This window comes from Phacochoerus africanus, chromosome 6 (assembly GCF_016906955.1).
Source record: "Phacochoerus africanus isolate WHEZ1 chromosome 6, ROS_Pafr_v1, whole genome shotgun sequence".
Lineage (NCBI taxonomy): Eukaryota > Metazoa > Chordata > Mammalia > Artiodactyla > Suidae > Phacochoerus > Phacochoerus africanus.
Genome location: NC_062549.1, coordinates 73,076,679 through 73,098,653, shown reverse-complemented (window position 1 = coordinate 73,098,653; position 21,975 = coordinate 73,076,679). Strand labels below are relative to the sequence as shown.

Below are 21,975 nucleotides of genomic sequence, written 5' to 3'. Positions count from 1 at the left end.
GTTTCTGATGATTATAATTAAAATGTGGTAGCTGTGGAAAGATGTTTTAGGGAAGAACCAAGGAGCAAGGGAAGAAGAATGTATGACATGCAAAGACTGAATGTAAATGAACAGAGATAAATGAAGGAATTATTGTTAGATGAGGGAGGTGAATTGGGGGAAACAGGGAAACAGGGAATAAGCAATTTTTTAATTAAATGAATTAAGCATTAGTAGGAGCCAGTAGAGGGCTTTGAGAAGGACAGTGACCTAGTCAGAATGACAGATAACATAGCTGTTTTAACGACGGCATTTGAAGTTGGCTATACAAGAAATAGGAAGCGGGAGTTCCTGCTGTGGCACAGCAGGTTAAGGATCCAGTCTTTGCTGTGGCTCAGGTCGCTGCTGAGCTGAGGGTTTAATCCTTGGCCCACACAGTGTTGCCATAGCTGTGGTGTAGATCACAGCTGTGCCTCAGATTCAATCCCTGGCTCAGGAACTTCCATATGCCATGAGTGCACCTGAAAAAGAAAAAAAGAAAAGATATATGAAAACCTATAAAGATGAAAGTTTTAAGAGAATAGTTTAGGAAAAAAAGGTATTTAAGTCATGAAAGCAGCTTAAATGGGATTAATGGAGGTGAAAAGGCACATCAACAATATGATTTTATACCTGGCAACTTAGGAAACAACCAAGGTAAAGAAGGGTGGTAAAACAGAAGGATGAATACTTAAGTGCCACTTCCTTTTTTCCCAAACAATCCCTTAAACCCACACATCCTTAACCCTCTTTGCTCAGATAACATTTGCAAACTTAAGCATCATCAGAGATACTGGTAGGAGAAAATTGGGAATAACTGAATATCTCCAAATAAGGGATAGTTTAAAATATCTACAGCATGTGCATAAATACACATATGCATACAATGGAATAAAGGACAATTAAGAGAGGTCTTTTCTTGAAGATTTTGTGTAATTCAAAGCTGATTTTCTTTCAAGAATGATTGTCAGATGAGGGGGGTGAATTTTAGGAGCGCATTCTTGTATCACTGTTGCTACCATTCCTTACACCCCCATTTTTTATTCCTACTAGAATATAAGCTCCATGAGGCCAGGACAGGTTGGATTTTTGTCTGTTTTGCTGAGTTGTCTGTCTCCAGATCCAAGAAAGGGCTTGGCACAGGAGGCCCCCAGGTTATAGTTAGATAAATTATCTGAGTCCAGTTATGCTATAATATTTGCAAACTGAGATTGCCTGCTTTTTATCTTCTCATCTTATCACTAGTATTTCATAGCATGGTCAACTGTAACTATTGACTTTATTTCCCAACAAAAAAGAAATCGGATACAAATAATATGTGTCAAGGCTATATGGAAGTACATGGGTATTATATTATTCTCCATCCATTTTGTATGCTTAAAATATTTTATAATAGTAAAGTTTAAAATTTTTTACATGAAAAAAAAAATGGAGTTCCTGTCGTGGCACAGCGGAAACGAATCCCACTAGGAACCATGAGGTTGTGGGTTCGATCCCTGGCCTCGCTTAGTGGGTTAAGGATCTGGCATTGCCATGAGCTGTGGTGTAGGTCACAGACACGGCTCAGATCCTGCATTGCTATGGCTCTGGCATAGGCCGGAAGCAACAGCTCTGATTGGACCCCTAGCCTGGGAACCTCCATATGCACAGGTGCGGCCCTAAAAGGACAAAAGACAAAAAATAAAATAAAAATTTTTACGAGACATATCCTTGCAGTTCCCTTTGTAGTATTTTATATCAAACTTACTTTCCAACATTTCAGATTTTTAGGAGTGTTTTTATTTTTTCAGTACTTACACCACTGAATGAATGCTTAGATGGCATTTTATACATTGTAAAATATTTCTAAAGTATAATTGTGAAGGTTATAAAACAATTACTAGAATCATTCACAGAAGTTTCAGTAGTAGAAACAACAGTGACTAATAATGAGCTGCTTATATAAATGGCAACCTTGTAAAACAATTGATAGTTTATCCAATCAGCCACTTTAAAATAATGCAGTTCCTGGTGACTTTTATGAAGGTGAAACATGACATTTCTTAATATTAGGTGAGTGAGACTTTAACATCTTTGTTTTGTATTATCCTTAATTTATGTAATTTATATTTGCATAAAATAACACTATTGTTTACTGTGTACTCAGTAAAAATAATATTGTAAAAGATAGCAAAAAGACATTGGAAAATAACCCACCATGTAGTCAGTGGAAAAAAAGTAAAATACAATGCATAGTAGGTATGAGTAACTTCTAGTAAGGCAGAAACATTGTAATAATAAATGAGTGATATAGAATTATATTCACACTGCACCACAGTTCCTGTGTTACTGTATCCTCAGACTGTAAGGAAATGGTTAGGTGAATGGTGAATACTGTATGCACTTGATGGGATATGGTAATTAGTCATTAAAAATTATACTTATGGAAAAGATGTAATGACATAGATACTAACATTAAGCAAAGAAAATTAGGAGTTCCCATTGTGGCACAGCAGAAACGAATCTGACTAGGAACTGTGAGGTCGTGGGTTCAATCCCAGGTCTTGCTCAGTGGGTTAAGGATCCGGTGTTGCCTCGAGCTGTGGTGTAGGTTGCAGATGCAGCTCGGGATCCTGCGTTGCTGTGGCGTAGGCCGGCAGCTATAGCTCCGATTGGACCCCTAGCCTGGGAACCTCCATATGCCACAGGTGTGGCCCTAAAAAGCAAAAATAAATAAATAAATAAAAAGTAATTCTAAAAAAAAAAAAAAAAAATTAGGACACTGGAGTTCCCATCGTGGCACAGCGGAAATGAATCTGACTGGGAACCATGAGGTTGCGGGTTCGATCCCTGGCCTTGCTCAGTGGGTTAAGGATCTGGCATTGCTGTGAGCTGTGATGTTGGTTGCAGATTCGGCTCAGATCTGGCGTTGCTGTGGCTCTGGCATAGACTGGCAGCAACAGCTCCAATTAGACCCCTAACCTAGGAACCTCCATATGCTACGGGTGTGGCCCTAAAAAGCAAAAGAAGAAAAAAAGAAAATTAGGACAAAGTTGCAGATATAACATGGTCATGTAAACCAGATCACTTTGGGGTGGAAAAACATAATTTTACCTAAATTATAGATGTACATATATAACAAAAACTCTATGAAACAGTGGGTGATATACTCTGATATTTTCTATTTCTTTTTTTAATCTGATTATGCCTTCCTTGCTAAAGTGGTTTTACAATTCACTGAGTTATGGAACAGTTTGAAAAAAAAACCTCTTTTTGGGCACAAATACACAACAAGGACATAAGATTTCCACTGACATGATTTATTGTAATACAGAATTGTAAATAACTTTGTCAAATGGAGAATTAAAAATAAATTGTGTTAGATTCATCCAGTAGAATATAATACAGCAGAAAAGAATTAAGAGACTAGATCTGTAGTATATTACAGAGATAAATCTGAAAAACAATGTTAACCGAAATCAACAAGCTATAGTTCGGTTAAGTACATGTGAGTTTTAAAAAACATCTAAAAACACCCTCTCTTGTCTGGCTGTAGACATGAGTATCTATATAAAATCATGCATAAGAATGAAAACACCAAAAACAAAGGAATGATTACCTTTGAGGTAAGAAGGAAGAGAGTGATCAGGAGCAGAGGTCATTCAGCTGTAACTACTGATTTTATTTCTCAACAAGAAAGAAATCTGATAAGATAATATGTGTCACATAAAATGAAATCTGTCAGAATAAAGTGTGTCAAGGCTAGATGAAAGTACATAGCTGTTAGATTATACTCCATCCTTTTTTGGGCACTTAAATTTATAATAGTAAAGTTGAAAATTTTTTACAATAAAACACTTGAAGGAGACTGCTGCTTTTTTACCCCTACCTTAACCAATACAGTGATAAAAAGGAATGCCATATTTTTGTACAAAATTTCTAGCTTAGACTTTTGTTTCTCTCTCTTTTTCCATTTATAATTTTACTGGGAATTAAACCAACTGTGATAAATAATTACTGTTTCAGTAGTACTTTGACTTTTATTAAACACTTTCCTATTGCTTCTGAGCCTTGTGTGACTTATTTTCAATCGTATTCATAGAAACTTAGTCTGGCTGAAGGGTGAGGAGATAGTGTAGTTTTGCTCTCCAGTCACTATGTTGAGTTAGATGGTTTCCTTCTTTAAGAACCCACTGTACTCAAAGGTAAGGTTTTGAACTAGATATTTTCTTTGGGTTTTTCTAGTTTTAGCATTCTCAGACTCTAACTTAGAATCTTTCTTTAGTTGCATTGTTAATTCTTTGAAACAAAGCAATGTGTACATTGACCCTCATCATATACAGAATAATGCAGTTGGCTGTGATGTGTCAAAAATTAATTGAAAGAATGGTGAACACGACTTTTGGTTTTGTGGTACACTTTCCACAGATGCCTCAAGTTGTAATATGTTGGTTGATAACTTGGCCCTTTCTTTCCCATGTTTAGTGATTTAGAATCTAGAAGAGAAGTAAAAAAAGAAGAAGGTGAAGCTTTTGCACGAGAACATGGACTTATCTTCATGGAAACTTCTGCTAAGACTGCTTCGAATGTAGAAGAGGTAAATAAGAAGCCTTTTAAAAATGTTCATCTTCTTAATAGAAATTTTTTATCTACTTTAATATACATTTGCTGATATATCACCCAGAAGCTCTTTGGTCATTGATAGTCTTTGAAAGTTGTAAAGTAGGAAAATTTCTTCCCTTTGAAATGGCTTGTGACATTCATCTTCTGTCAGACTCTTAAATTATATTTTGAGCCTTCTCTTGAAGCCAGAATGCTTTAACACATCTTTGTGTATACTTTCCCTAAAATCTTTTTTATGTTGCTTGGGAGGGGGAAAAAAAGAACACTAATGAAGTCTGGAAATGTTTCAAGACACTAAACATTTGTAGCTGTTTGTATCCACTTCTACTTAACACTGAAATTATTATATTACGGTTATGTAGCATTATAGAAAGCATGGGAATTATGCCATCTTTAATAAATAAAATTTGTAGTATCTCAGTTATTTTCATTGATCAACCTGAATTGTGAAAGTTTTCTGAACACACCATGTTCTTCTATGTTTTATGTATTTGGGTGTGATATTTATTTACTGTACATACAGGAGTAGACAGTTAATCCTCTCTGTGATAAATGCATTATTACATTCTCTTACTTCATAAAAAGCAGAAACGAGACTAAGAAAATATGTTGTTTGCCCAGAGTAATGCTGGAGTTACCACCTTCTGCATAAGAATCTTAAGAGCAGCTGCAGAAAGGGGTTCTAGAAAAGCAAACGACTGAAGAATCTCTAGTTCTAAGGATAGCAGGGGACAGGGGTCCTAGGCTGCAGCTAGCACTGTGCCTTCAACATGGGGAAAAATGAGTAAATCTTTATTAAGAATGAAACTCATAGCACTTCTAATTTATTACTGAGCCCAGAAATTGACTACAACAATTCAGCAGCATTAGTATTTTCACAGAGAAATTCCATTTTAGGTAAGATGTCATTCTTGATGTGGTGCTCTGTGATGGTCCTTACTGTTTTTCCTACAGGCTCCAACTAATGTTTTATCTGTCGTTGTCAATAATTACAACTTGATAACAAGAGTAATGTTCTACTTCAAACCCAGAGAGAAATCCATCCTTTGCTTAACTTGAAAGACATATAAAGCTCCCTGTTTCAGTGAAGCATTCCTTTATTAGAGGTATTGGATTCAAAACCATAAGGGCCAACTTACTGTGGGGGTTTCATGACATCTGAAACACATCCTTATTGATTATTTACAATGGATTTTCTTGTTGCTTTTGAGAACCACGAAGCCAGAATTGTCTGTATTTTATGAAAAACCATACTGTGAAGTCAGATGACAAGGCATCAAACTACTGAAAAGTTAACTCTAAATTTCCAGTTTTGATTCTAATGCCTTTGTGTTCATTTTGCTTTTTTTTTTTCTTAAACGGCCACGCTCACGTTATATGGAAGTTCCCAGGGCTAGGGGTCAAATCAGGGCTACAGCTGCTGGCCTGCACCGCAGCCACAGTAACACGGGATCTGAGCCACATCTGTAACCTATACCACAGCTCAAGGCAACACTGGATCCTTAACCCACTGAGCGAGGCCAGGGATCAAACCTTCATCCTCATGGATACTAGCTGGATTCATTTTCGCTGTCACAACAAGAACTCCCATTTTTATTTTTATTCATTTAGTATTTATTTTTTGGTTTTTTTAGGGCCGCACTCACTGCATGTGGAGGTTCCTGGGCTAGGTGTTGAATCGGAGCCACAGCAACGCAGGATGTGAGCCACATCTGTGACCTACACCACAGCTCACGGCATTGCCGGATCCGTAACCCACTGAGTGAGGCCAGGGATTGAACTTTTGTCCTCGTGGATGCTGGTCAGATGCATTTCCACTGAGCCACAACGGGAACTCCCCATTTTTCTTATTTTTAGCAAGCAACAGTAGATGTTTATTTGTAAGCAGCAAATTACTATTTCACTTTGCAAAACATTTAAATGAAATAAATACTTCATTTATGTTTTGATAGCACTTATTATAGAAATTATGTATCTGTGGTTAATAATAAAAATAATTGTTTAAATTTGATCTAGGCAGGAATTTCCCATATTCATCAAAAAACAGCACTTTACTTGATCATGTAGATTAATTTGTCTCTCAGAAGCCAAGGGTATTAAGAAGTAATTTTTTTTTTTTTGGTCTTTTTAGCTATTTCTTTTTTTTTGGTCTTTTTTTTTTTTTTTTTTTTTTTGCTATTTCTTGGGCCACTCCCACGGCACATGGAGGTTCCCAGGCTAGGGGTTGAATCTGAGCTGTAGCCACCGGCCTACGCCAGAGCCACAGCAACGCGGGATCCGAGCCACGTCTGCAACCTACACCACAGCTCACGGCAACACCGGCCAGATCATTAACCCACTGAGCAAGGGCAGGGACCGAACCCGCAACCTCATCGTTTCTAGTCGGATTTGTTAACCACTGCCCCACGATGGGAACTCCTTTTTAGCTATTTCTTGGGCCACTCCCTCGGCATATGGAGGTTCCCAGGCTAGGAGTTGAATCGGAGCTATAGCCACCAGCTTATACCAGAGCTACAGCAACGCGGGATCCAAGCCACGTCTGCAACCTACACCACAGCTCACGGCAATGCCGGATCGATCGTTAACCCACTGAGCAAGGGCAGGGACGGAACCCACAACCTCATGGTTCCTAGTCGGATTCATTAACCATTGCGCCATGACGGGAACTCCCAAGAAGTGATATTTTTAAATTCTGTTTTTAAAGGATTCATAGATATGCATTATATAATGTAATCATTTGTGAGATTTCGCCTAAAAAATAAAGATGTTTCCTGATAAAATATTTTACAAAGGTAGAAGACCATTCTGTGATCCAAAAAGGGTGAAATCAAACCTAGATCTCTTTACACAACTTAGAAACTGATTGAACATGAAAATGATAACCAAAGGACCCCTGGACCTGGGAAGATGGAGTGGACTCACTCTCACCAACCCTCCTGCTGAGCACAGTGTGACGCAAACACAGGAGACTCAGAGCTGGAGAGAAGAAGGCCAACCAGCTAGAGGCCATGGGGCTTGAAGGATGACACAGCAGTGGTTTCCTTGGTTTTCTTTTTGCCTCAGATACCTCAGATTGAGTGCTAGCTAGAGAAACCCAGAAAGGCCAGTTGTGGGGCAGTGGGGGAGGAGCCTACTCCCCAGCTAAAGGACCAGGGAAGGTGCAACAAGACAGCTCGGGGTGGGGGTGGGGATTCTCCTACAGCCAAACATCTCAGAACAAATTAGGATGCCGCCTCTCCCATCAGCTGGCTGTACTGAGGTTTTTTTCATGTTCCTCGTCATTCCCTGTGGGAGTAGTGTCAGAGGGAGCCAGCTGAAGCGTAGCTTTAAGAAAGATCGAGGAGTTCCCGTCGTGGCGCAGTGGTTAACGAATCCGACTAGGAACCATGAGGTTGCGGGTTCGGTCCCTGCCCTTGCTCAGTGGGTTAACGATCCCGCGTTGCCGTGAGCTGTGGTGTAGGTTGCAGACGCGGCTCGGATCCCGCGTTGCTGTGGCTCTGGCGTAGGCCGGTGGCTACAGCTCAGATTCAACCCCTAGCCTGGGAACCTCCATATGCCGCGGGAGCGGCCCAAGAAATAGCAACAACAACAACAACAAAAGACAAAAAAAAAAAAAGAAAGATCGAGAGTCATAACATAGTACCCAGAATGTCCAGGTTTCTATAGAAAATCACCACACCTAGAAGTACGAAGATCTCAAACTGAGTGGAAAAAAAGGTAATCGGTAGATGTCAACAGCAAGATGACAAAGATGTTAGAATTATCTGACAAATGATTTTTTTAGGCAACCATCACAAAAAAAAAATGCTTCAACAAACAAATTTAGGAGCATGTCTGAAACAAAAGAAAAAATAGTCTCAGCAAAAGAAGTACAAGGTGGAACTTATAAAACTGAAAAATATAACAACAAATTTAAAACTCAGTGGATGGAATCAACAGCAGGATGAAGGGGACAGAGGAAAGAAACAGTAAACTGGATGGTAGAATAATAGAAGCTACTCAGTCTAAACTACGGAGAGAAAGTAGAGTAGAAAAAAAGTGAGCAGAGCCTCAGGTCCATGTGGGGCTCTAACTAAAGCTGTAATGTTGTAAGAAGACAGCTCTGAGAAAGTATTCACAGAAGGAATGACTAGAGACTTCTCCAGTGTGACAGACCGTAAAAACCTATGGATTCAAGAAGCTGAGCGAACTCCAAACAAGATAAACCTAAAAAATCCACACCAAGACAAACTTCTGTCCACAATCAAATCTCAGAAAGCTAAAGACAGACGACTGTAACAGGAAAATAAAAATCATTTAAAGAAAAAACGAGGGAGTTCCCGTCGTGGCGCAGTGGTTAACGAATCCGACTAGGAACCATGAGGTTGCGGGTTCGATCACTGGCCTTGCTCAGTGGGTTAAGGATCCGGTGTTGCCGTGAGCTGTGGTGTAGGTTGCGGACGCGGCTAGGATCCCGAGTTGCTGTGGCTCTGGTATAGGCCCGTGGCTATAGCTCCGATTGGACCCCTAGCCTGGGAACCTCCATATGCCACACGGGAGTGGGCCTAGAAATAGCAAAAAGACAAAAAAAAAAAAAAGAAAAAACGAAAGCTAAAGACAAAAGAAAAAATCTTTTTTGAAAGCAGTGAAAAACATTTCCTTACCAGTTCAAATGACAGACATTTTTCATCAGAAACTGTGGAGGGCAGTTCCCATTGCAGCTGAGCAGTTAAGAACCAGCTAGTATCCATGAGGACGCAGGTTCGCTCCCTGGCCTCACTCAGTGGGTTAAGGATCCAGTGTTGCCTTGAGCTGTGGTGTAGTTCACAGGTGTGGCTCAGATCCCGCATTGCTGTGGCTGTGGTGTAGGCAGGCAGCTGCAGCTCAGATTTGACCCCTAACCCGGGAACTTCCATAGGCTGCAGGTGCAGCCTGAAAAAGAAGAAGAAAAGAAAGAAGGAAATGGTGGAGGCCAGAAGGAAATAGCACATTTTTCAAGAGCTGAGAAAAGAAGAACTTTCACTGCACAGTGGTAGAACCAATGAGAATATCTCAGGAATGAAGGGAAATGACAACATTTTCAGAAGAAAGGAAAAGCAAGAATTTATCAGTAGCAGATCTACCATGTAAGAGTGGCTAAAGACGTTATCTAACAGAAATGAATTGATAGGGAGTTTCCGTCGTGGCGCAGGGGTTAATGAATCTGACTAGGAACCATGAGGTTGCCGGTTCAATCCCTGCCCTTGCTCAGTGGGTTAACGACCCAGCGTTGCTGTGAGCTGTGGTGTAGGTCACAGACGTGGCTCGGATCCCGCGTTGCTGTGGCTCTGGCGTAGGCTGGCGGCTACAGCTCCAATTCGACCCCTAGTCTGGGAACCTCCCATATGCCACAGGAGTGGCCCAAGAAATGGCAAAAAGACCAAAAAAAAAAAAAGAAAGAAATTGATAAAAGAAAGAGTCTTGGAAGAGGGAATACTAGTAACCAAAAGTATGAATAATTATAACAGACTTTTTTCTTAAAGCCTTTAAGTCTTAAATTACATTTGACACTTGAAACAAAGCTGTAATGTCAGATATGGTTCTCTGTGTACTGTAGGAAATACCATAAAACTGTGGCAGAGAAGGGGACAAAGAGACAGCAAGGGAGGCCACGTTTCTACACTTCACATGATTTGGTAAAATGACAACACTAGTGGACTGTGTTAAGTTTTACACACACACATATGTATAATGCAATACTCAGAGCGACTACTAAAATATATACAAAGAGAAACACTAAAAAACAATAGTAGATAAATCAATATAAAATTCTAAAAAATGTTCACTTAACCCTTGGGGTGGGGGGAACAGCAAGCAAAAGAGTTCCCTGGTCGCTCAGTGGGTTAAGGATCCAGCATTGACACAGCTGTGGCTCTGTTAACTGCTGTGGTTTGGGTGTGATCCTTGGCCGGTAAACTTCCACATGCCGCAGGTGTGGCCAAAGAAAAGAGTTTAAAAAAAAAAAGATGACATGAAATAAAGGTATACAACTCAAAAAGGAAGAAATAAAAATTCATACTTGTGGATGGCATGCTTGCCTCTGTAGGAAATCCCAAAGAATTTACAAAATAACCAGAGCTAATAAGTGAGTTCTGCAAGGTTACAGGGTACAAGACAGATATCTACTGTATTTCTATAACCCTACTGTATTTCTATAACCCTTCAGTGAACATCAGAATTTAAAATGCAATATTGTCTATAATCACAAAAAGAAAATGAGCTCCTGCCATGGCACGAAGGGTTCAGCAGCAGCTTGGGAGTACTGGGATGAGGGTTCGTTCCCCAGCCCAGCACAGTGCATCCGGCATTGCTTCGGCTTCATTCGTGCAGGAGCTCCATATGCCTCAGGGCAGCCAAAAGAAGAAGAGAAAGAAAATGAAATACTTAGATACAAATCAGAAATGCCATATTTAGGACATGTATGGTAAAAACTACAAAATACTGATGAAAGAAAATTAAAGAAGACCTAAATAAATGGAGAGATTGGAACCTAGTATTCATACACAACCTAGTAATGATGTCACTTCCTCCATAAATTGTTATATACAGATTTAACCCAATTCCTATCAATCTAATCCAAGTAAAATTTTTTGTAATTATCTGATACTATGTATTGAAAGGCAAAGGAATTAGAATAGCTGAAACAACTTTGAAAGCAAAGAATAAAGTAGGAAGAATCACTATTTAATTTCAGGTCTCATGTAGCTGCAGCCATCGAGACTGCGATATTGGCGAAGGCAGAGATGTATCAGTGAAACCACAGATAGAACCACAAATAGACCCATGCAAGTACACCCAACTGATTTTAACAAAGGGGCCAAACCAGTTAACAGTGGAAGAGATCTGTTTCAGTAAATGGTGCTCTAGAAATTGAACATCCATAAGCAAAAAAAATAAAATGGACCTAACCACACACCTTGTACAAAAAAAAACTAACTCAAAACTGATCATGGTGGGAGTTTCCTCTGTGGCACAGTGGAAACGAATCTGACTAGGAACTGTGAGGTTGCAGGTTTGATCCATGGCCTCACTCAGTGGATTAAGGATATCCAGTGTTGCCATGAGCTGTGGTGTAGGTCACAGATACAGCTCAGATCCTGTGTTTCTGTGGCTGTGGTGTAGGCCGGTAGCTATAGCTTCAATGGACCCCTAGCCTGGGAACCTCCATATGTGGCTCTAAAAAGACAAAAGACTAAAAAAAAAATCATGGAAGTTCCCTCGTGGTGCAGTGGGTCAAGGATCCAGCATTGCCACAAGCTGTGACATACGTCATGGATGTGGCTCTGGCATAGGCTCCAGTTCTGATTCTGATTCAGCCCTTGGTTTGGGAACTTCTGTATCCTGAAGGTGTGGCCATAAAAAAATAAAATAAAAATAGTGCAATAAAGAACTCTCAGAACTTAATAGAGTTCTCATTGTGGCTCAGCAGATTAAGAACACAATTTGTGGAGTTCCCATCGTGGCTCAGCAGTAACGAACCCAGCTAGGATCCATGAGGACATAGGCCAGCAACTGCAGCTCCAATTCGACCCCTAGCCCGGGAACTTCCATATGCCATGGGTGTGGCCCTAAAAAAGCCGGGGTGGGAGGGGGACCCAAATTAGTATCCATGAGGACTCCGGGTTTGATCTTTGACATTGTTTCTCAGTTAAGGGTTCAGTGTTGCTGCAAGCTGCAGTGCAGGTCACAGAACTTGGATCTGGCATTGCTGTAGTTGTGTAGACCAGCAGCTATAGCTCTGGTTCGACCCCTAGCCCAGGAACTTTGGTATGCCACAGATGCAGCCTTAAAAAAAAGAAAAGAAAAACTCAGTAGTAAGGAAACCATACAGTTCAGTTAGAAAATGAGCAAGAGACATGAGCAAATGTTTCATCAAAGAGGATATATAAATGGCAAACAAACACTTGAAAAGAAATATTTAGCATCACTAGCCATTAGAGAAATGAAAATTAAACCCTCCATGAGATACCACTACACACTTATCAGAATAGATACAGTGAAAAATACTGAAAACACCAAATGCTGGCAAGGATGTGGCGAAGCTGGATCACTCATTTATTGCTGATGGGAATTTGAAAATGCTGTAGCCACTCTGGAAAACAGTTGGGCAATTTCTTTAAAAACTGGATGTGCAGCTATCACATGACCTAGAAATTCCACCCTGGACATTTATCCCAGAGAAATGAAGACCGATGTACACACAGAAACCTGAACACAGTTGTTGATACCAGCGTTACTCATAATAACCAAACACTGGAAACAACCCAGATGTCTTTGAACAGATGAATAGTTAGACAAAGTGTATGGTCCATCCAGCACCGTGGACAACTACTCAACTCAGCAGTTAAAGGGGACAAGCTGTTATTACCTGCAATAGCCTGGATGAATCTCCAGAAAGTTATGCTCAATGAGTTAAGTCAGTCCCAAAAGGTTGCACACTGTATGATTCTATTTATATGACTTGACTGAAATGACAAAATTAGAGAAATGAAGAGCAGATTAGTCATTTCTAGTGTTTAAGCAGGGTGTCAGCGTGGAAGAGGAAGTGGGATGGTTATAAAGGCAGCATGAGGGATCCTTGATAATGGAAATATCAAGAATATTGTATGTACTGGTTTACTCAGCATAATGGATTCTCCATGAAGGATCTGTTGGGGCAGAGAAGGGCCAAAGTAGTGTTAGAGAAAAATGCACAGGATAGCCCTCCTCAGAGGGCAATCTAAATATCAGTGACACCAGCTAGAATTGTAAGATGCAGTTAAAACCGATGAAGTGTGATACCAACAACTCAGCATAATTCATTTCGTAGTAGGTAGGATGGTATGTATTTTGATATTTAGAAAGCTTCATTTCATTGACAACCTGGGGGGGCGGGGGAGTGAAGACAGTAAGTCCTGTTGCAAGGGGACGTCACTTTGATTTTATGGGCTGTCTCTGACCTGTGAATCCCACAGTGAGCATCCTCTCCTCTTTCAGGCTTGGAGCCAAGTACGTTGTATTTCTAAACCATACTGTCCTCTTTCTCCTTTCCACCTCAGGCCCTACTAACACCTTCATTTAGCACTGCTCTCCTTATATCTTGGACTTGATATTTTCCTTTAACTCTGATGTGCCAGCTGTTTTGCTCTTACCTGAGTTTATGCTACTGATCTTCAACTGGGATATGAAGCTAAAAATGGCACCCAAGACTATACTTTAAATTTTTTTTTTTTTTTTGCAAATTATCTTCTAAAGAGTTTATTTATAAAAATAAAATGATACCCTAGTCTGCCTAAACTAGATATTACTTATGGAGGTAGAATTTCTCAGTTAAGAGCTACTATTTAATAATAGATGGATATCATTTTGTGTTTATAAAATCATATATAAGATCAATACCATACACAGACTATGAATACACAGACATTATATACATACAAACATAGAAAGCTCTCTCCATATAAAATCTCTCTGTAGTAACAGACTGCTATGGTACACAAGCATTTATGTTTGAGTATATGTGTTTCTAAACTGTAAATTATAATTTCCAAATTAAAAGTTATAATAAGAGAATTCATCCTTCCTACGAAGTGGATTTTGGTCAGTTTTTTACAACCTGAGATGACCCCAAACATGCTATTATCATTCATCCTATTTGTTACTCACTGAAGAAATACACCCTTAAATGTCATAGTAGAAGTATACCCCAGAATTCATCTCCTAAATGTCAATGAAATGAAGAAGCGAATTTCAGAGTTCCCGTTGTGGCTCAGTGGGTTAAAAACCCAACTAGTATCCATGAGAATGCGGCGTTTTTGTTTGTTTTGTTTTGTCTTTTTTTTTTTTTTGCCATTTCTTGGGCCACTCCCACGGCATATGGAGGTTCCCAGGCTAGGGCCCAAATCGGAGCTGTAGCTGCAGGCCTACACCACAGCCACAGCAACATGGGATCCGAGCCACGTCTGCGACCTACACCACAGCTCACTGCAACGCCGGATCCTTAACCCACTGAGCAAGGCCAGGGATAGAACCCACAACCTCGTGGTTCTTAGTCGGATTCATTAACCACTGAGCCACGACGGGAACTCCGAGAATGCGGGTTTGATCCGTGGCCTTGCTCATTGGATTAAGGATCCAGCATTGCTGCAACCTGCAGTATAGGTCACAGATGTGGCTCAAATCAGCATGTCCATGGCTGTGATGTAGTCTGGCAGCTGCAGCTCCAGTTCGACCCCTAGCCTGGCAACTTCCAGATGCCGCTGGTGTGGCCTTAAAAAGAAAAATGGGAAAAAAAAAAGGCCATTTTCAACCAGTATTTTTGTCCAGATGGTATTCGTAGGAGACTGGAACTCATTCTTTACATTTTCAATTCCTGTTACTGATTTTTAAACTTGCTATTTGGATGCTATACACATATACTTGAGTGCATGGCCTATGGAGGAACCCATGTATTTAGTTGTCATTTTTTCAAGCAGTGTCCATGCTGAACTCACAGGGCATCTATAGTGTCATCGCAGTCTTGACTAGGAAAGTGACCTTTAGGCTCGTTTACCTCTGGTTGGCAAAAAAGATTATTTTGACCTCTGTTTTACTAAAGATTTTGCTGTTAAGAAATTAAAGACTCGACCCTCTGACCAGCAGTAAATGTTTTTGAATATTAGTTTGACTTCCATTTTCAACTGAGGCCTGAAGGTTAGTGAGGACATCAAGGTAGCATGCCTGCCTGCTAACTGCCCGGCTCCCCATTGGCCACACGCCTGCTCGGCTGCCAGCCCCTGGCCGCTCATTCCAGAACCACAGTTTCGTTTATTGTCCCAGTCCAGGAAGGTCTGAGCGCAGTGGTCTCTCCTGTGACACACAGAGGAGTTAGTATCAGGGTTACGAGACGCTCCAGTGCCTGACTTCTGGTGGTCTTGCTTAGGCACATGGATGGCAGCGTTTAGAAGGGGGTCTGCTAAGTGGAGACTTCTTTCAGGAGTCTTTTCAAATGAAGAAGACATATCTAGTGCCTGAAATATTAAGGCGGCTGTGGAGTGGTGTGGCACACTGTCAAAGTTCTTTCACAGAGCACGCAAACCCGGGCGCGTCGGGTATCCGTTCCCACACGGTAGAGACTAGCCGTACTGAGGGTTAGCCTGGCCTGCTTTGAGGAGCACGAATTAAAACCATGGCTCCTGCACGGGGGGACTCTGTGGTCAGAGGAGTTTAAGAGGAGCTAGAGTCTACGCCCCCTTTAAAAAACCAGAATTCGCAACAGTGTATTCGTTTCTAAAGACCCACTGTTAAAAAACTTGACTTCTGTTTAACCCAGAGGTTTCCAAATGTGATTTAGCTGTACCACCCCCCACCTAAAGAAACAATGGAATTGTAGTGGGGTGCATAGTATCCAAAAGACAGATACCCTTGCTAATTCTCTTACTTCATGCTAACATGGAGGTTGCAGTGGGGGAATGGGGACTACATTTTTCTTAAGCTCAGAGTATCTCATAAAAATATTTTTTTTCGAAATCAGGAAGTTCCCCTTGGCATAGTAAGTTGAGTTTCTGGTACTGTGCGCAGGCTGTAACTACAGCACGGGTTCAGTCCCTGACCTGGGCCCTTGCACATGCCCTGGGTGCAGCTAAAAAATAACGTATATTTCCAAATCAGTTGTATATAGAACAGTGCTTGTCAGACATGAATGTGCTTTCTCATCACCTAGGAATCCTGTTAAGATGTAGCTCCTGACCCAGTAGGCCCAGTAGGTCTGGGGTGCGGCCAGAAAGTCCACAGTTGGAGCCGGCTTACAGGGTGATGTCAGTGCCGTGACCGGGGCACCCCCTGAGGAGTGGGCAGGCTGGGAAGTCAGTGGGCTTTTCACTAACAGGAGAGGCCAGCAGAACGCTATCCTTTCCCAGCTCCACAGACATTATTTCTTCAGATCCTCTAGTCAGCTTTGTCCTCTCCTCTGCCGATTCCTGGCTTTCAGCATAGAATGCCGTCGTCATCGTTTCACCCATCCTAACAGCAAAAGCTATCAGGCCCTCTTCTCCTGGGTATGTTCTCTTCTAGTTTCTAGTAAGATCTACCTCTGTTTCCTCTTTCTTTTTGCGCCTCCTTTCACAGTCTGACTTCCTCCATCACAGCCCTGGACCTCCTGGTTGCCTTACCTACAAATGCTTTTCTTACCTTGAAGGGTCCCTTGGGTTTATCTGATGCTTTGAACCACTCTTCTGTAAACTTTCTTTTCCCTTAGCTCCATGACACTGTCCTCTCTCTTCCTCTCTAGCCTTCCAGACTCTTGACCCTCTCTTTTTTCCAGTTGAAATGGCATTTAAATCCAGGAATAGCCTTCTTAGGCTGTGTGTTCAGCTCCACCCTGACCACTTGTCCCTGCGCAGTTCTGCATGAGTGGGTCTTGGACTGTCCCAGTTTAACGTGCAGACTACATGGGACAGCCTGTCTCTGCTCTCGTGTACAGACGGTCACTGTCCTGTATCCTAGAACGTTCTCTTTTCCGACCCTTTACACTATTTCTTCAGTTAATATGGATCACTTTCCACATGTGTATTACTATTTCTGCTGTTAAATCTCTCTCCAGATTGTCCTCTTCCATGACTGCATCCTGATTGGATGCCCTGTTTTCATTTTTCAGTCCTCTCTGCTGTTGCCTGTTAAGATCTTTCTAAAGCTGAGTGTCACTCTCCAGCTTGATGAAATCCATGCAGTGGTTCCCCGCAGCGTCAGAATCAAGCTCCTTAGCTTGGAAGACAGGCCCCTGTTTTTTGCTACCTCCCCCGTGCCCTCCCTGGTAAACCGAGGGCTTGTCGGCTGGTGGTGTTCCTGACCCCTTTGATAGAAAGTCTTCTCTGCCCTTGAGACGCCCTTCCTTCCCACCTGAACTTTGGGTACAGCCAGTCTAGTCCATCCTCTTGGGCTGTGCTGAGACACACGACCTCCACCACCCACACGGTCAGCACATGTGTGCGCTTTTCTCCAGGCACGTATTTATCCTAGCTCCCCGTCATGACCCTCCTTTTTCACATTGGCTCATTATAAGGACAAAATTCCTTGAAAATACAGACTATCTTTTCATCTCGGCATCCCCAACACCTAGCACAGTTTCTCCCCCACACAGTAAAAAATGTTTGGATGGTGAAGTCTTTGCTTAATTACTTTAACCTCACTTCTCTCCCTGCAGTCTTGAATCAGCTCATACCTTGCTTCCATTTGTCAACTTGTAGGTGGAATTCTGTCCTAAACCATCTTTGCCCTAAGCATTCTAAAGCCTAGGAGATTTTTGAAAACACAGGTGAACAGATTGGCTTCTCCTTTGATGGGGAGCTCCCTCCATAGCTGCCTGGGGTCTTTGTGGTTTCACAGGGTTTTTTTAGACCCAGGAGTAACTGTTAGCAAAAGTTCTGGCAGGCTAGGAAAAGTACTCCTTCCCAAAAGCCACAGGCCAACTTTTTAAAAGGGGTCTCAATACTCCCAAAGTGATATATTTACTTTATAATTCCTTCCCTGTTTGTCTCTATATATTTTCTCTCTAAATTAAAATTTCATTTCCTCAGAGTTGTACATTCCAAAAACTTAGAGTACTGTATACTCTCTAGGACCTAAAGGTGATTGTGGTATGAATAATGGTGAAACATTCTTTTGTCAAACAGTGTCACTTTGTCAAATAGTCTTCTCAATCTCTTAGGCATTTGATGGGCAATTTTTCCCTGTATTCATCAATTTTACTTAAAATTAAGTTTGGAGATTTATGTGAAACCAGAAAACTATATGAACATCAAAATTTTTTGAGGGAAAGATTAGTTATTAAAAATATCTTAAACTATTGAAACAAATCAGAACTGGAAATTCCTGGCTTAACTGCTCAAGTACTTAAGATATAGCCATGATGATAGCTGAAAATATAGCCAATTTACCAGAAGACAGATTGCTGTAAACTGCCAAGCCCTCTGACCTGACAGGACCAGTGGATTTCTGTGTCCAGGGGAAAAACACATGACGATAAGACTTCTGTAACTAAGAAACCAGTTCCAAGGCCCCTAGTTAGTACTTGTGTCCTGTCCTGGTGCTTGGAAATCTACAGGCTGAATTTGCAGTGGGAAGACATCTTCCTTGCCTTGGGCTCCGTTGTTTAAGTGGTGGAACAGGTGTTTTTGTAGAGCTGGAATGTGGCTATAAACTGAAGGCTTTGTTGTCTCCTTAACCCTGTTCTCAGTGTTGTGGGTACCACAGGGCTTTTCACTGGAAATCTGACCTGGCTTATCAAGGCTTCCATCATCCCTTGAGGGCAGCTTAGTGTAATAAATATTTACTACTCCCTCCCGCAGGTTGCAAGGCTCTCAGTTTCTCCACCTTAAGTTTGGCCATCACTCCAGGGCAGTTCAGGGATGGGCCAAACCAAACTAACTTTGAAAGTTACGTGCATTTTCTCTACATCTAAACCAGGGTAGCTAAACATGTCTGAAGAAAATCATGCTGTTACATGCATGTCACACACTTACTCACACAGTCAGCTCCCAGGACTTTCCCATCAGCATTAGAGTTCTGTGTGTCTAAAATAATCTCTTCATTCCCTCCTCGAAACTTGATTTTCTTCTTTTTTTTAATCTCGGTTTGAAACATACCCTTCCCACTCAGTCACATAAGCCAAAAATGGAGTCATCCTTAAACCCCTTATCATTCTTAGCCTGTTCTTCACCCAGTCCTGTTAAATTCTCCAAAGGAGGCAATCCATTCTGGTTGCCACTATTTTAATTTATCAGCCTTCATTTTTTACCTTGATTATTATTCTAAACCCCTTCCTGACCTTCCTGTTGCTGACCTTGCCTCCGTAGGTTTTCATTCTCTGAACTACCTTCTGACTTTGTCTCCCACCTGCTTCCTGCGTCCTCAGCTTCCAGTGTAACTGAGCTTTAAATCTGCCTCTGTCCAGAATGCTCTTTCCTCTCCTTAATTTCCCTCATAAATAGGTAGGAGCATACTTAGCCTTTAGGTCTCTTCACGGGGCTTTTTCTCGTGACAATTTTTCTACTGGCAGAAGTGGTTATATGCCATGTTACCCTTCTAAACAACTATTGTGGACGTGTTAGTGCTATGTTCCAATTTGGGTTTACATCTATCCTGTGCTACCACGTCCTTGAGGTTTTATAAAGACATTCATTTCCCGGAGTATACAGTTGAGTATGCTCAGTGCCTGGTACAAACCAGGTACTCCGTAAATGCTGGTTGAATGGGATAACTAAATTACCGAGGAATTAAACATGTCTGTCTGTTACCTCTGACAGAAGGAGAAGCAGAAAGTTTGTTAAATACTATACCCGCAAACCTTTCTAACCTAGTAGTTCCAGGTCCCCCTCCCACCCCACCCTTTATTTCCCTGGTGAAATTGATCAGGATTTGTTTAAGCCACCACCTTTCCTTAATAAGCATTTGCTGGTGATGGTGATTTTTGTAAGAGAAGGAAGGAAGGAAGGACACAAAGGATGTAATATGTATTTTGTACTTGCAAAAATAATCCTAGCAATTTGAAATAATTTCTGGCTAGGCTTTGCTTTTTAGGGCCACACCCACAGCTTATGGAGATTCCTAGGCTAGGGATTAAATCAGAGCTACAGCTGCCAGCCTACACCATAGCCACAGCAATGCGGGATCTGAGCCACGTCTGCAACTTATACCACAGCTTACGGCAACACTAGATCCTTAACCCACTGAGTGAGGTCAGGAATCGAACCCTCAACCTCATGGTTCCTAGTCAAATTTGTTTCCACCACACCGCGATGGGAACTCTTAGCTAGGTGTTTTTTAAAGGCTATGAGAAATATGTGATTTTATGTTCACTTTTAACAGCAGCATAAGCAAAGTAAATGCAAGTCCTTAGTTGTCCTAAAGATAATTGATCCTAATAAAGAGAAGATACATGTGGGCAGAATGTCTTTACCCTGTTTCTGCTACAGTCGTACGGGGTCTTGGGCCCATCATTCCTCCCTTTGCAGAGGAAATGACGAGAATAGGGGAGGCCGTGGAAAATGTGAGGGAGGGGGGAAATGGCTGTCCCTCCACTGGGCTCCCCTCCATCCTGCCTCACCCCCAGGAGGTGGCCCCTGCGGGATGTGCAGGAATACAGTTTGAAAGCTGTTGTATTGGATGGTGTGTGTGTGAGGCCTCTCCCCTGGAAGCTACATCAGATAGAATCAGAACATCTTCAGTCACAAAAATTTGAAGACGCTTCATGTTTAAACTGCCTCATTGTGAATTCTAGTCTGATGTCCTTTCCACAAAGCTTTCCTATCTCTGCATCATATCTAAATCTTATCTCAGTACATTTTCTTTAGGGCTCACTGTACACATTGTGTGTGGCTAATTTACGTTTTGATGTTCAGTTTTTTTAATCACAGTATTTGAATGCACTGAAGAGTGTGGCTCACATGCAGCCACTTCTTCCGCTGCTGGTCCACATCATTGCATGGGCGGTGGTGAGAGCTGATGGGGCTTACATTCATCCTCCAGCAGTCTGCACTGGGCACCATTATTACCCTCACTTTACAGAGAGGTGAAGTCCCAGCAACACATGTGGTAAGATGTGGCACTGGGCTGTGACCGAAGACAGCAGGTTCAGAGCCCCACCTTAGCCATTCTGCTTATAAACACCTTAGCCAGCCATTCTGTTGATGAACAGCTACAACTTCAACCCACAAAGTTAATGTCCTCATTTTTGTTCATACCTTGAATTTCTTTTCAGAAATAATGAAAACCTGTGTAAATCATTTAGCATAGTGACTGGCCATAGTAGGTACTTGGTAAATTATTGGTTTTTATAGGATTTGGCAAATGGACACCTATAATGTCCATAGCATTGATTAACAGTTAAGAAGAGAAGTTTAAATAGCAATCTAGTTCTGAATTTCCCAGTCTCAGAGAGAACTAAAGGGTCACATACTTTACAGGGCACTTTGCTCTTTAGCATCTAGTCAAGATTTATAAATAAAACCAAGATACTTCGATTTATTTTGAAGTCTTACCTAACAGATGATGTAATTTTTATCTTGCCACCAGGTGGCAGCATGTTACACAAGGAAACAATTTAAATGCTATTCTGTTGCAGACGATTTATTTTCAGTATTTTTCCTTAGAAACTATTAAGTCATAATAAAAGTACAATACTCATGTTCCTCTTTGCCTCTGTCCTCTCTGGTCGGCTGCGAAGGCCCTCACAGCACATTGTCCACGGCCTCAGCTGGACCTGCCTCAGTCCTGCATCTGCCGCTGAAATTTCAGCCCTTGTGCTTGGTTCTCCCGCCTGAGTTGTTTCCATTCAGCAGCTGAAGAACTCCCTTCTCCTTCTCCCTGTACTTTCCCTAGTAC

The 21,975-nt window shown here is 41.4% G+C and overlaps 1 protein-coding gene across 1 annotated transcript in view; it reads left to right on the top strand.

Moving 5' to 3' along the window:
• Positions 1 to 21,975, top strand: part of RAB2A (RAB2A, member RAS oncogene family) — an 80,963-nt gene that overhangs the window by 50,451 nt on the left and 8,537 nt on the right. Inside the window, exon 6 of the mRNA XM_047783869.1 lies at positions 4,483 to 4,594. Within this exon, the coding sequence (XP_047639825.1) occupies positions 4,483 to 4,594 (112 nt within the window). The remainder of the gene's footprint in view (positions 1 to 4,482; positions 4,595 to 21,975) is intronic.